General features: G+C 36.1%; 1 protein-coding gene across 1 annotated transcript; it reads left to right on the forward strand.

Annotated features, from left to right (window-relative positions):
- The first annotated feature begins 1,235 nt into the window (after window positions 1–1,235).
- Window positions 1,236–16,104, forward strand: LOC129876620 (apoptosis inhibitor 5-like protein API5). The gene is made up of 16 exons (XM_055952102.1): window positions 1,236–1,414; window positions 2,417–2,581; window positions 4,854–4,953; window positions 5,044–5,109; window positions 8,295–8,392; window positions 8,480–8,554; window positions 8,828–8,977; window positions 10,535–10,600; window positions 10,685–10,750; window positions 11,002–11,112; window positions 11,384–11,473; window positions 11,549–11,655; window positions 14,344–14,458; window positions 14,550–14,615; window positions 14,696–14,799; window positions 15,537–16,104. The coding sequence occupies exons 1-16, from the start codon at window positions 1,331–1,333 to the stop codon at window positions 15,733–15,735; spliced, it is 1,662 nt and encodes a 553-aa protein (XP_055808077.1). The 5' UTR covers window positions 1,236–1,330; the 3' UTR covers window positions 15,736–16,104.
- The last annotated feature ends 2 nt before the right edge of the window (window positions 16,105–16,106 follow it).

The raw sequence follows: 16,106 nt of genomic DNA on the forward strand, positions 1-16,106 counted from the left end.
GTCCCTATTCAATTTAACTTTATGAGATCGAATCTCCTATTGTTTCTCAGTAGCTCAGTGGTAGAGAGGTCAGTTGTTAGCTGATTGGTCATAGGTTCGAATCCTACTTGGGGAGATTTGATTGATTCTGAATTCTTTAATTCAGAATAAAGGGGTTCGCTTTGCCCGTTAAGAGTAGGCAGCCCGTTCCCTGTCTTTGTTTCTATTGCATTCTATCTCATCGTATCACATTCTGTTCTATTGAGTCAATTTAGTTGCATCCAAAATAGCTAAAGTTTTTAACGATATTTATATAGAATATTAGTTATAATATCCACATTATATTATTACCGCTAAATATAATATAACAATAATTATATTATTCAAAGATTTCTACATTCATTTAACAATCACCGGCTACCACTATTCCTCATCATTATCAACTACTGTCTTGACGTTCACTGTAATCAGCTATCACTATCTTCAACCACAACTATTGTCGCTATCATTTACTATAGTCAGTCATCACCATCACCATCGCTAGCCATTAATTATAATCATCACAACCAATCACTATTACCACATTAACCACTACTGGTCACCACCATCATCAGTAATGACTATATATAGTCAACCATCATCATCATTAATCATTGTCACAATCATTAGCTATTATTATCATCTAACTATTAACCAACACAACTACCATCAACTTCTACTATTAGCCACCATTATCACTAGCTACACCCACTACACCATCATTGACTAACACCATTCTCAATCGACATTCACGGTAAATCATAATAAATGTTTTTCTTAAAGACGTATCTTAAAGGTAAAAGAACCTCTATATATAATATTTACTTTCTTTGTTCACTTTTATTTCAATATATTTGAACTTAACACACAATTTAGAAAATAATGATTGATTTAACTATTTTACCAGACTATTTATATTAATTATCGGTATTGAAAAACAATTTGAAGGAATAAGAAATTAATGCTAATTTAACATAGAAAAGATACGTATCTATTCCCCCCCTCCCCCCCCCCCCCCCCCCGTATTTTGGCCTTTTTCTCTTCGGTATATAAAAAGGGCAGCTTATGCACTTAAGCTCCCGTTATGCGCAATCCAATCGTGCAAAATTCTTGCAACTACAGAAACTACGACAATTTCTGTGAACAGACGCAATATTCGAAAAAGGGCCCGAACACGAGTCTATTACGCGGCCTTACATATATATCCGTTTTTTCCCCACTGATCTGAAACCCGATTGTCAGCCCAAGTCCATTCCCCTCACTTCTACTGTCTCTACTTTCTTCTTCTGCTTCAACTTACAAAAGCTTAGCAATGGCGGAGTCATCCGACGAGGCCATTATCGAGAAGCTTTACGAGTACGGCGAACGGCTTAACGAGGCCAAAGACAAGTCTCAGGTCCGTAAAAATTCAATTTACCTTTTCGTTTTCCCTGTCCTAGGGTTCGAATTTGCATCAAATCTGTAATTTTTTCCGAATCGAGCTAGTCTTTTATTGAATTGTGGTGCATTTAATCAAATTTTAGATGTAATAGTTTTAGTTTAGTTTGATTGAACAGCGGTGTATTGAATGAAATTTGTAATTTTATTTTTCCTGAGTAGTTTCAGCTAAGTTTTATCGAGCTGTGGTGTATTGAGTCAAATTTTATGTTTTTTTTCCCGAATAGTTTCAGCTAAATTTGATTGTACTGTGGTGTACTGAATCAATTTATAATATTTTTTTTCGAAAAGTTTCAGTTTGATTGAACTGTGGTATTATTGAGTCAAATTTCTATATTATTTTCGTATACTTTCAGCTAAGTTTGATTGAACTGTGCAATGATTCGGTGTAGAATGTGGAGGACTATGAGAGTATAATTGAGGCAGTGAAGAGCAGCTTGTGGTGTATTGAGTCAAAGTTATATATTTTTTCGAGTAGTTTCAGCTAAATTTGAGTGAACTGTGGTGTACTGTATCAAGTTTATATTATTTTCGAATAGTTTCAGCTAAGTTTGAATGAACTGTGGAATTATTTGGTGTATAATGTGGACAACTATGAGAATATAATTAAGGCAACGAAGAGCAGCATGTGGAGTATTGAGTCAAATATATATATTTTTTCGAGTAGTTTCAGCAGAATTTGATTGAACTATGGTCTACTACATCAAGTTTATATTTTTTTTTGAATTGTTTCAGCTAAGTTTCATTGAACTGTGGAACTATTTGCTATATAATGTGGAGGACTATGAGAATATAATTAAGGCAGTGAAGAGCAGCATGTGGTGTATTCAATCAAATTTATATTTTTTCGAGTAGTTTAAGCTAAGTTTGATTGAACTGCAGTGGATAGAATCAAGTTTATATATTTTATTTGGAATAATTTCAGCTGATTTTGATTGAACTGTGCAATTATTTGGTGTAGAATGTGGAGGACTATGAGAATATAATTAAGGCAGCGAAGAGCAGCAGTGTTAAAGCTATGCAATTAGCAGCTCAGCTAATCCCCAGATTCTTCAAGTATTTTCCTAGTTTATCAGTCCGTGCTGTAGATGCTCAGCTGGATTTCTGTGAAGCTGAGGAGCTTGGGGTCAGTCCTTTTGTATCTGCTTCTTTTTGTTTTTATTTCCTTTTACATCAATTTGGACCTTTCTCCACGTGTGTCTGTCAACCTGGTCTCATGCTAATATTCTTTATTCGTTTCAAATTAATCAGCTTGTTTCTTTTTCTTATGATTATTAAATTATGATAAGGTTTCTTTGTTGTTATTCCTTAGTGAGTTTTTTTTTGAATAATGTAACTTTTAGGCATTATCATATGACGTCAAAAACTACTGAGACACAAGAATGAGTGCAAGAGATGGGAATTGTCTTCAGTTTCAAACAAAAACAACATACCCAATGGGATCCCACAAGTGGGCGTTGTCCAGTTTCAAAAAAGATGGGAATTGTCTTTCAATATTTTAACTGAGATTATGTGTAGTAGGTTTGTCTATTCTTTATCTGTTCTTGATGCCAAAGTTGTGAGGGACTAGCTTAGGTAGCAAGTAGCAACTAGGATTGACTTAAGAAATTATTCATATTGCTGGAGGTGGATGAGGAAAAAAGTTACTTCCTTTTGGTTCAAGTAGATTTATTAATTTAGAAAATATAAGGCATTTTATACTACGAGCACTAAGATAGTTCATATTACCAGAATATATTCAGAAAAAACATCCGTTTAGCTATGCAGGGAGCTCAAATCTGATATTTCATCTTGTTCACAACATGAGTATTATTCCAACACTACAAAAGATGAAGAAAAGCCTTTTAAGTTACCGAATTGTCAAATTTGTCATCCTTCCATCTTCAAAGTATCTATTTTTTCTCTTTTTTTCAACATGCTCAAAGCTGTCAGGCTACCGGACAATGCATAAAAAGATGGCTGATTGATTCGGGGTCTGCTTCACATGTAGCATATATTATATAACGAGTAACCCTTATATATCAAGTTCTCCTGAGAAACACAAGCCTCATTTACTGCAGCCCAACCGAAACAAGCTACTCTAGGAGGCACTTCCACTATCCATATCATCTCAAGTAGAATAAATTGAAATGTGCTTATTGTAATTTGGTTCTTCCTTTTTTAGTTGGCCATTTCAGTAAGCGTTTTATTTCTTATTTTTTTCGACAAGCAGTGATTGATGTATCCAATTGCATCATAAAATTGTGTTCATGAATCACATGATTTGGAAACTGAATTGTTTTGCTGTATGTTGGGACTTGGAAGTATCAATTCATGATTGAACTGTAGAAATGAAGATAGTTGTTTGCCGGCTCAAGAATATGAAAAGAAGTAAGGAAAAAAAAAGAAATCACGACACTGTAATAATTGCTTTCAAAGCCATCCTACGTGTATATTTTATGCTGCAAGTTTATTGTTGTGTTCTTTCCCTGTTGGCTTAATTTTGTGCTTAAGTGGAAAGATAAGGTAAATAAGTTAAAGAAAATATAGCCTGTAAAAGTTCAAGACAAATATAAAGAGAGAGGAAAGACCAGTACTCTTTTTATGTTTCTGTGGTGACATTTCATTTCAGGTTCCAAACAATTCTTGTATCTGGATTATTGGTGCTTAGATACCTATAATTTTTGTTGTGGCATAGTTGTATATGTTGTGGGTGCAAACCTTAGAAAACATGGTTCGAATTCCAATAGATTAAGAACTAGGTGTTTTTTTTCCAGCAGCCTAGCTTTGATGGTAGAGTTACTCGGTAACTGTTTTGGGGACTTGAGAGGTAGCATGACCCTGTGGAATAATTGAGGTAAGCGTAAGCTTGTAATAAAATATAAAGAAACCCTGTCTTTTCTCCTTAATCTGAATCAATTTCATTTTTAGATTAGAAAATGGGTAGGCTAGGAGGAAAAGATCGTTGTGAGATTGAAATTTGAATTGATTCTGTCGGTTACCTATTCTACGTTCGAGATTTTCTCTGTTTCTTGATTATGTGCAAGACTTTGGTTTCATTTGTATTTATTATTTTCTTTCTAGGTCTCAATTTTCTTCAGTTTCTTTTTGGTTTTGCTTTCTGTCTTGCTTTACTGCTTTTTGACATGTTTAAAATATCCAATTAGTAATGGAGTTCCTAGAAATATTTCGACTGCGTGATTTAAGTTTCTCTTCACAGCTTACAGATAAAAAAGAAATAGGACTTCTCTTAACAGTATTTGCAGCATAAAATGAGGCTAGAAGTTTGTAACATTGATGTTTCTAGATTAGATATTGCCTAGTGCTAGTTATATATGAAATGAACTAAAGATATATTTTACTACTCTAGGGGATTCTATGGGAGCTTTGAACTTTGTTTGACCAATTATTGCTTGCAGGTTCGAGTGCAAGCCATTCGTGGACTTCCTCTTTTTTGCAAGGATACACCCGAGCATCTTTCAAAAATTGTTGACATACTTGTACAACTCCTGACTGCTGGTATAGAAATATATTAGTTTTTCTATCAAGGAATATTGATTGTGAGAAAAAGATATGTGATCCGACTTCTCTATCTTTCTATTCTTCCAGAGGAAAATGTGGAACGTGATGCAGTAAACAAAGCCCTTCTGTCCTTGCTAAGGCAAGACGTAAAAGGTATGTTGATTCTTTCCCAAGACATGGAAACCATGCACATAGGTTTTATCTGTAACTAAATTCATCTTAAAATAGAGTAGAAATTAAATTGCTGAACTGATCAAACTGCATTTTCTTTCGTCTGCTGGATGTGATTTCATGTTTCCTGGTACCACTCTCTTAGCAAAAAGGTAGAACAATAGATACATTAAAGTCTGGTCTAGACCAAATGATGCTACGAAACTATGGATGTTTTGCATGGTATCACTGTTTCAGTGTTTCTTGTATAGTGCCTTGGTAGTTATATGATCGTATAAGGAGACATCCTATCCCTCAACCACTGTAAGACATTTTAACAGCCCCTGCAAACCCAGGTTTGACATTTGGAGCATGGTGATGATAACATGGGGTGCAACGTTGCCTGAACCAATAATAGGGATGGATCTGACGCTGATACTATGTGAAGAAATTGAACCTTGAGCCAAACTCAACCCCAAAAGTTGGCCCATGAGGAGAGATTGCCCAAAACCATATAAGAAGACAAGCAACTCATCTTTCGTGGGTCACTGAATATGTTCCGTTAGCTACATTGAATAAATCAGCGAATTTGTTGCTGTAGTGCACATTATAGTTTGCATTTGATGCACCATTAGGCATTAGCGAGCATGCTCTTTCGGTCAATACCTGGGCAACTGTATACCATTGTTCTAGCTTCTTATATGCCATGATTAGGCTACTAGTGCCAGGGGTTTTGCAGCCATTGGTATGCCATATTAAAATGCATCTTTTTATTACACTTATCTGACATAGAAATTATGTTGATCAAATCCTTCTACGAAATATGTTCTTGTCCAAATTTATAATTAGCTTAAATAAGAGCTTAAGCTTTAGCTGTGTGGATATATCAGCTACAGAAAAATATTTACTTTAGTATGACACTGCTGAAGGACATAGAAAAATATTTACTTTAGTATGACACTGCTGAAGGACATAGTGCACATTTGTGCTTTCAAAAGGAGGAAGAGAAGATGTCTGCGTGGGATGTAGTTATTTGGGTACTTTGGATAGAAAGGAATAAAAGAGCATTTGAAGGACTAGAGAACTAAGTTGCTCGGACTCCCCAAAAGTGTTGTTGCACCCGTGTCGGATCCTCCAAAAATGCACTATTTTTTATCAACACGCACCTAATGACATTTTTGAAGAGTCTGAACAACATAGCTAGAGAATGAATTTTTACCTTACCATTATTAAAAAGGGACCATAAATGAATTTGTACCACTGAGAACTTGCCTTTTTTTTTCTTTCTTCTTTTGATATGATGACCAGAGGGCTTATCTTTGGTTTTGAGTGAACCTTGGTGCACCCACGAGACCCCCCTGTTAGTGTAGATGATTGGATGTCAATTCTAAAACAACCATGTCCTTTTGCAAGTCATCCATTTTCTTGTATTCGCTTGTATATCAAGGCTTCCCTGCAACACCAATAAAATCATTACCTTATTTTAAAAACTATGACCTGTCACTAGCTGGGATCATTTGTAAAAGCAGATGAGTTAAAGATCCTTTCCGAGTGCTAAGGGTACCAGCACTTTTAAACACGAAAACCAAAAAAAGCATTAAATTACAACAACATACCCAGTGTCCACAAGTGGGGTCTGGGGAGGGTTGAGTGTACGCAAACCTTACCACTACCTCGTGGAGGTAGAGAGGTTGTTTCCGAAAGACCCCCGGCTCAAGTGCAGCAAATAAAAAAAAAGCATTAAATTCTATTGGAAATTTTAGCATAAAGCGAAGATAAAGTGCTGGCTTGATTGCTTTAATATAGAAAGGCGCAAATGAAGAGAACCCCACAAAATAACATGTAAACCATAACAACTTTTTTGATAAGAAAGTAAAGATAATTGACAACACATTCCAAGGTACCAAAAACTGTACAAACTAAGAAAGCATTTTCCTTCTATATGTTGAAGGAATACAAAAGGTCTAGCCTAATACAGGAATATTAATGATTAACAATGAACACACAATAAATATTTGGACAAAAGAATTAAATAAAAGTATAATTAGGTAAAATAGTTTATATGTAGTGTTGCCTTCTTCTAAACATTGCCATTGGTAATGAGACGTAAGCCTTAGCAGCTTGGTTCTATACTAAATCACTGTCCAGGTGAGGCGAAGCGCTTTGCCTATGTTGCACCTAACCCTAGCGGTACCATGCAAGTTGTTTTGCTTGAAATTTGCATTATCTTGTCCCCAAAATTATCTGGATTAATATACGGACTATGGAATCTACTTTATCAAAAGAGGGGGGGAAACGAGAAAAGTAAGAAATCATCTTTTATGAATTTAAAAGTCAAGGCATGGATGTCATGATATGTTTGTGAGCTGTTGTAATAGGACTTAGATGAGAATTAATATGTGGCCAATTTTTACAACTCTAATGTCAATTCCCATGGTGCGTCCTTAATTAGTCAGAGGTGGTATGGGATACTTATATCAATTTATTGAAGTCTGCAACCTATATCTTCATGAAAATATTTGGATCGTGGATGCTACTTTCTTAAACAGCTTTTCCTTTTATTCTGAAGCAGAAAGAAGAAAATGCAAAGTAAAGGAAGAAAATAACCACAATCAAGCCAAAAAGAATCTTATATACATATATTACGTACAGACTTCTTTTTCATGAGGTTGCATGGTATTCAACCCAGAGTCCATTATGCATATTGGAGTCATAGATTGAAGAGAGGTTAGAGCAGCATATAGTCATAGGTGTGAGATCCTTTCCTGCTGCTTCATAATTTATTTTCGAGCCGAGAGTCTTCCGGAAACAACCTCTCTACCTCCTCGAGGTAGGGGTAAGATCTGCATACACTCTACCCTCCCGAGATCCCGATTTTGGGAATACACTGGGTTTGTTGTTGTTGTACACATTGATGTGGGAGAGGGAGAAAGAGAGGAGGACAGGGGCAAAGCTTAGAAGGGAGAAGAATGCCTGAAGGGTTTGCAAGTTTAACAGATAAGCAGTCCAAGAAAGGATTCTCTGCAGTAGAACTAGCTGTCGCTATGAAAACTTTCAATCACTCATTGCTCTGCCTTCTGTTAATTCTTTTTCCGTTGTTTTTCTTGATGCTTTAACTGGGACAATTTTTTCTGATAGAATTGCTGTTCTGTTAGTAAGGCAATTTGACTTTCTTTCTTTTCCTGTAGCTTCATTGACAGCTCTTTTTAAGCACATTGAGACTATTGATGAGCAGATGTCTGATGACAATCTCCGTGAAAGGACATTAGTTTTTATAAAAGACAAGGTAATAAGCTCAACATTCTCTTTGCGGAAGTTGTTACCCATTTATAGGTCTTATGTATTCTAATTGGCTATATAACTTTGTCTGCAGGTATTTCCTCTAAAAGCTGAGCTCCTCAAGCCTCCAGAACAAATGGAGAGGCACATTACTGATCTGATAAAGAAGGTAGTTAAATTCTACTCCTGTTCTTTCTGTCCTGTAGGGAGTTGATGAGGAGATTTGTTAAGTGTTTTGATTTGCATTTCAGAAGCATTGTTTCTTCGACTGTCTGTCAGTTCCTGTGGTACCTTGTAGAGTCTCCATACAATTTGATTGTTCTCTCCTAGAATATGGGGATTCCTGTAATACCAGTGAGGAAAAATTCCTAGATAATAAATTCTGCATGTTCTAGACGATCTTTCAATGAGAATGCAAGAAGATTAATTGCATCTATTGCAGAGCTTACAAGATGTGACAGGAGGTGAATTTAAGATGTTCATGGATTTTTTGAAAAGTTTGAGCATATTTGGAGATAAGGCTCCTCGAGAACGTGTGCAAGAACTGATTGAGATCATTTCAGGCCAAGCTGATCTAGATGCACAATTCAATGTAAGTGTCTGTTTCATTTTAGAATGTTGTAGAAATTTCTGGTTTCCTGCTGTTCGCGCAGTCAAAAAGCATCACACTAGGGTGGTTGGTTGGTTGTTTGTCTACTGATTTATTTCCTTTAGTTACTGAAGTCCGAAAGAGAAGGGGAGCCTTGGAGTAACTGGTAAAGTTGTTGTCATGTGACTAGGAGGTCACTGGTTCAAGCCTTGGAAACAGCCTCTGGCAGAAATGCAAGGTAAGGCTGCGTACAATAGACCCTTGTGGTCGGGCCCATCCCAGACCCTGCGCATAGCGGGAGCTTAAGTGCACCGGACTGCCCTTTTACTGAAGTACGAAAGTATTGATTGTTCGAATCTCAAGAACTAACAGTTGGATGCTCAAAACTTCACTTCAGTTTAGTTGGTTTCCATATTAGCAATTTCACCCCAAGGTGAAAACATTTAAAATCTGCCATTGATTGAAACCAATAAACTCAACACATTGGGTAACTTCTGTCTCAGATTTCACTCATCAAATCAATCAAACTAGTATGAATTTCCAAAAGCATTGGAGCTGAACAAATCTGACTTGGAACCCTTTTTAATAAAACTGATCGAAACCTTAATACATGAAAGCTGCTTGAATTTTATATAATTAGTGCTATCAAAGGCTAGAATGCACTAAGGTCTGTTGGGGCATCATGCACAAAACACAAATAAAGTGTGAGCTTTAATGAAAAAAGGGTCAAAAGAAGAAAAAAAGTACCAAAAAGAAATCTATAATTACCCTTCAGGGTGGCCCAGTGGTTTGGGCTTGGAACTTCCATGTTGGAGGTCTCAAGTTCGAAACCTCTTGCCAGCCAAAGCAAGGGGTTTGCGCACCGGGCTTGCCTAGTGCGGGTTTCCTCTCCTGTGTAGTTTGAGAGCTATTGCATAGGAGTGGGGGTTTTACCCTGTGCGCACCCAATAGCGGTTGCGGGTTTTCCTTGTCATTAAAAAAAAAGAAAAATCTGTAGTTCAAGAATAATAATTCAAAGCACCAATAAAAGTTATACGGGAAGGGAATTTTAAAATATTAAAATGTTGAAATATGTAATGTTTTGTATCGCCTTTTCAAGATAACAGCCATTGATGACGAGACATATTATGGTGATTGTGCTGAAGCGTCCGTTAAGTGAGACAGAGAGCTCAGTCTGTTTTGCCTAGACAACTTTAAGCGAGCCTTTGACAATATTGGTTAAAATTATGAGCTTTTGATCTTAAGCATATAGGTTTCACTATGTGTCTGCTTTCTTGGCATGTAGCACTTAAAGCGCTACAGGAATGAAACCTCTGAATTAATTGATTACTAAAATCAGTATACTAAATGTGGTGTATGTTGTAATTCGTACATCACCTATGCCAATAGAAATCATATGCCATCCGGAAAGAATTAGATTTCTGGTCTATGTTCTCCATCTTTTTTCCCTGTGAGTCCAAACTCCTTGTCTGGTGAACTTCTGTACCATCTGTGCGCTTGTTAATTTGCAGTGCAGCTGCTCCTGCTACATTCATCATCTGAATTGTTTTAAAATTGCAGGTTTCAGACGGAGACCACATCAATAGATTGATAGCCTGTTTGTTTATGGCTATTCCATTTTTCGAGGTTTGTCCTTATTTGAGTACTTCATTACTTTTTCAGTACTTAGTAGAAATTATCATGCCTAACTGATTTCTATGTTTCATGCAGAGGGGTGCCTCAAATAGCAAATTTCTAAATTATTTGAATAAACATATTTTCCCGGTATTTGACAAGGTAATACCTGAATTCCTTGTGTCGTAGCATAGTACTTATTTGGTTCCCTTATCTGCTATGAAATAGTAGGTATCACATTTGGTATAATTTCGGGGCTTAAAACATATTTGTTTATTATTGTTTCAAATAAGGAGCTAGTTTGTCGAAGAAAAATGTAGAAAGACAATCTTTCTAAATTTATTTGCTGTTGTTGGTATTAATTTGTTCGTTTGGTAGTTCCAACAATTGTTCTAACCTATCTTTGTCATCAGCTTCCTGAAGAACGGAAGGTAGACCTGCTCAAAAACCTTGCTGAGAGTGCACCATACACAATTCCTCAAGATTCAAGACAGATCCTTCCCTCTGTTGTTCAACTATTAAAGGCAAGTAGTTAGTTTTCCTCAGTTCTGGTTAGAAGCACCTTTTTACATGCAGAAAATTGTAGGGTCGATAAACTTATATATATTCTAAAAGTTTTTCCTAGATAAAGTTATCTGTTTAGAAAAAAAAAAGGTTTTTCCTAGATCCGCATATAGATTAACTCTACCTTATATAATTCCATGAACTGAAAACTTTTGAGTTTGAACTACTACTTGAATGATTTAACCTTTTCAATTAATCATTTTCCTAATGAAACTTGTTATTCTCTTTTAGAAATATATGCCTCGTCGAAAAGCGGGAGAAGAGATGAACTTTACTTATGTTGAGTGTTTGCTGTATACTTTCCACCATTTAGCTCATAAGGTACGTCCTATTTCTTTTGGATACGTATTGTGTATCTGCACATTGAGTTCTCACCACTTATTTGTTGTCGGATAGGCGCCAAATGCCACCAATAGCTTATGTGGTTACAAGATTGTGACTGGACAACCATCTGATAGGCTTGGGGAAGACTTCGCGGAGAATTACAAAGAGTTCACCGAGAGGTAATTTGTTAGTTTAACTTTTTTCTAAATTTTTGCTCTTGAATATATCGTCCTGCACCGAGTGCATATGTCAAATAATGTTCTTGAAATATTTTTATTCGTTACTTAGTCAAATGCACACAGTTTTGCCTATTAGCAAAGTTGGTCGCATTGGTTCCTGCATGCAAAGTAGGAATATTACTGCCAGGATAGAGTAATAATCAAAATTTGTCAGGTCTAAGTGGTTATAATGTTAAAACGTAGGCCATCTTAAGCAAGGTTATCTTTAACTATTAATAGTTAGACCGCAAAATATCGAGGTAGGTGGTTCAACTGCAGTAGATTATAGTGATTTGGTTAGTTATCAATCAGCACAGGAAGATAACTTACTGAAAAAGCTTGATCATATTTTATGTCCCCGTCTTGCTCTATAGAGCTTTTTTCGTAATTGAAGACATGCATTCCAGGTAGTGCTCATAGTTATTGGAGGCTACATTGCTCGGACTCTCCAAAATTACTGCCGCACCTGTGTTGAATTCTTTAAAAATGCACAACTTTTGGAGGATCCGATGTGCACCCGGAGGCATTTTTAAGGAGTCCGAGCAACTAGATTGGAGGTGCGAGGTGCAAAAAGGAATAGATGATACTACAATGACCTGGGGAAAATAGAGGAATGCACAATTTTAAGAAACATACTTTAGCAAGACATATCAAACATGCTTTCAGCATATGTTTTCTATTCAAATTGGTTGTAGCAAGTGTGGGAGGAGGAAAAAGAGGAGGACGATGGACTAGCAATGACCTAGGAAAAAGATGAGCAGTTGAGGGTTGGGAGGAAAAGAGGAGTGGGCAAAGCTTGAGCACATACCTTATAGAATGGTGAAAAAGCTCTTTGTTTGTTTGTTTATTATTTATGTTTTTTTATTTTTTTTGGTGCAAGTGTGTGTGTGTGTGTGTGTGTGAGAGAGAGAGAGAGAGAGAGAGAGAGGGGTCTTAGAGGTTTCTGTCATTTTGTTGAAATTTACTTTAGTTACTGCCGTAATTTTTAGTCTAATAAGTTGCTTAAGTTTAGGATAATTTGTATTTTAAATTTCTATTAGATAGATTAGTTTGTTGAGATATTTTAGTTAGTTTTAAATTTCAAACTATGCAGATTATGCGTTTTAAGTTGGCTATTTAAAGCCCCTCAATGCTTAATAAAATTATTGAAAAGTAATTGAAAGACATTTTCAATCCAAAGAGAGTCATTTTAACTCCTTTTTTGTTGCCCCATCTTTTAAAAAAACAATAGTGGGATCAAGAGGTTTATTAATCTCACGGGATCTATGAGTTCTTTCAAAAAACTACCATACAATTTTTAACCTGGAAGGGCTACCTTTTTTAACCCGGAAGGGCTACCTTTTTTAACCCGTAAGGGCTACCTTTTAACCCGTCAGGGCTATCATTTTCAACCCGTGTTTATTTTCAAAGCGTAGGGCTATTTTCAACGAATATAGATGTCAAGCAGCAGTCTCTCTTTGAATGCCCAAAAAAGTTTCATTGACAAAACTATCAGAATTGGTCAGTGAAAATGAAATCGTATTTTGAAAGATATCTTTTATGTGATATTGTGATGAAAGAAAAATCATCACAACAACTCTCTACAACTCTGATCAATTTCCAAATGAAAACACTTTCAAACAAGAGAAGATCATTGATGGTGTTTTTTAAACACAAAACCAATAGAAGAAAAAAAAAGAAGAAGAAATTTTACAAGTTCAAAAACAATCAAAGAATCACCAACCACTAAAGCAGAAATTGAGGAGGAGCAATTTTATAAATTGCAGTAACTAAAGCAAAGGAGGAGTTTTGAAATTTGCTTTAGTTACTGCAGTAATTTTTAGTCTAATAAATAGCTTAAGCTTTTAAATGAGATGGTCACACACTTCAACACATTTTCTAGGCTAAATCAATCATTATGTTTGCTTCCGTTATTTTTCCTTTTCATTGATCTACTATAGCATCATAAACCCAATCAAAAAAGTAAATAAAACCAATATTCCCAATAAATATATATATAATCCTAGAAGAGGAAACACGTAATCAGTGAACTGTACTTTTTTCCTAAGCAAGCTATTAGAACTCTGTGAACTGTGGTTGGCTCTAGATGTCCAGGTCACTGATTGGGCGTTGTCAATGATTATGTCAAACTCCTATGTTGGAAGCGCTTATCCTTTTAACTTACTGTGCTTTCTTATTTTTCATAACTTATTGTGCTTTAGGAGTGGCAAAATAAAAATTAGCCCATGAAAATATGTCCCGCCCATTTATTAACTCAACCTGTTTTGACCCAACTAGTTTAGCTCATCTAAAAGTTAAAACACGGGCTGATATGTAGCTCAAATTGGTCCATGAGCTTAAATGAAAAAGTGGAGATTCATAAAGCGATCCCAACTTATTTGGGACTGAGGAATAGTTGTTTAAGAAAACAAAGAAATTAAAACTTAGTAACAGTTGGGCTGGTTGGGCTATGACCCCTTGTTTTAGCCCATTTGCCCCAATTCATTTCAGCCGAAGTAGCCTTTGGGTGGGTTATTGACCCGCTCATTTCTTAAGACAAACCTATTTTTACCCGTCCAAATTCAGCTCAACCCGTCCATTTGACACCCCTACTATGCTTGCATTCCTTCAAGTCATGGATTCACTTATCTTCTTTGGTATTTGGTTCAGGTTAAACTGTGTTGAAGAGCTTGCAAGGGCTACCATTAAGAAATTAACTCAGGGGATGGTGGAGCACAATACAGCATTTGCTGCTGCTAAATGTGAGGAAGAAAAGGAAAAAATCGTGAGTGCATTCTCCAGGTTCTATCAAAATGTTCTTAAAATGCTATTTAATGGTGCACTATTTGAGCAGTAATATCTTTTGGGTTCTGCAGAAGGCTCAAAAGCAGAATACTACTACAGGGCTGAGGACTTGCAATAATATACTGTCTATGGCACAGGTAATTAAACTGAATTTTAAGATATAGAGATGTGCTTATGCGAAACTGTCTTGAACCAATTGTTATCTTTGATAACTCAGCCTCTACACGCAAAAACACCTTCATTCATCGGGGACAAAAAAATCAACCTTTCCTGGAAGGAAGTTGTGAAATCTACAGCACCAACGACTGCAGCTTCAACTGGGTATGTTATTGTTTGAACTACTAAACAGAAAGAGGGTGTGGCTACACTAGTTTATCTAAACTTGTCTGATCTCATAATTAATATTGTTTCATCGATAGATAACTAGCTGCATAATGATATATATCACATTAGTGAAATGAGATGTCGAGTATAACCCCCACCCACCCCTGCCATAGTATTACATTGATCTGGATTCAATCAATATTTATAGTGTTACAACTCAAACCAGAGGTTTCATTGTTAATAGGCAAGTTACATATGAAAGCTGTCTTCCTTCAGCCCATGTGTAGTGGCTCAACCTACTTCTCATTCCGATTGGTTTGCAATTATAGCACCTTTATCGGTGGTTTGAAAAGCTTCTATCCCCAGAATAAGCCTCTAGTTATTATGGAATTTTATGCAGCCACTATGATGCACGTCTTTAAGTAATTCAATCATCTGAAAACATTTTACATTTGTTTGTGATTTTGGTCATGCTAAAAGGTAGGTTTCTTGCCTTACTGTTTATCTATCATCTCAAGATGCTTTTAGTTCTTGAATGTTAATTGTTTGAACTCAATTTTTTATTGAGTTATACCTGTCATTTGTTATTTGCTGAACTGTTGTTGCTAGTTATTTACTCAAAATCTTATTTAGTATGGCGCCTTAGAAGAGGTTTATGTTTTTTAGGACGGTCACTAGTTACCCTTTCATATACTTCCTCATCTTACCTAAGTTTTGCCCCTTCTTTACCCCAGAGTAAAACGACCCGCTGGTGCTATTAATGGTTCCAGTAGTTCTGGACCAAAGAAGGGTCGCGGAGGTGGTAGCATGCAGAACCAGCTCGTTGATAGAGCTTTTCAAGGACTATCATATGGAGGGAGAAGTTCAAGAGGTAGAGGCAGGGGAAGGGGTTTTCGCGGAAGGGGAAGAGGAAGAGGAAGGGGATATTACTAACCCAGATCCTCAGTGTGATATGAAATACTTCCCTGTGAACTAAAAAGACACAGAGACGCTAGTTTCGTCTTAGAGATGCAATTTTGAGAAGTAGCGAAATGATTTGTGGATTCGGAAATGTAGTTGATCTTGTACACGTGATGATATAAGACTGTCAAGTATATGGCAGTCTGAAGCTGATCTTTCTCAAGATACTCTCACAATTAGCAGCAGTTTGGTGGCAAATGAAACGAAAAAAAAGAACTTAGTCACAAGATTCTAATGGAGATTTTGTAGTATTTTATTTGATTTTCATATTGTTTTGTTGTTTAATTTATGATTTTCGTTTGTGACATAGTTTATGTTTAATTTATTGTTGTCATCGTTTTAGT

This window comes from Solanum dulcamara, chromosome 12 (assembly GCF_947179165.1).
Source record: "Solanum dulcamara chromosome 12, daSolDulc1.2, whole genome shotgun sequence".
NCBI lineage: Eukaryota > Viridiplantae > Streptophyta > Magnoliopsida > Solanales > Solanaceae > Solanum > Solanum dulcamara.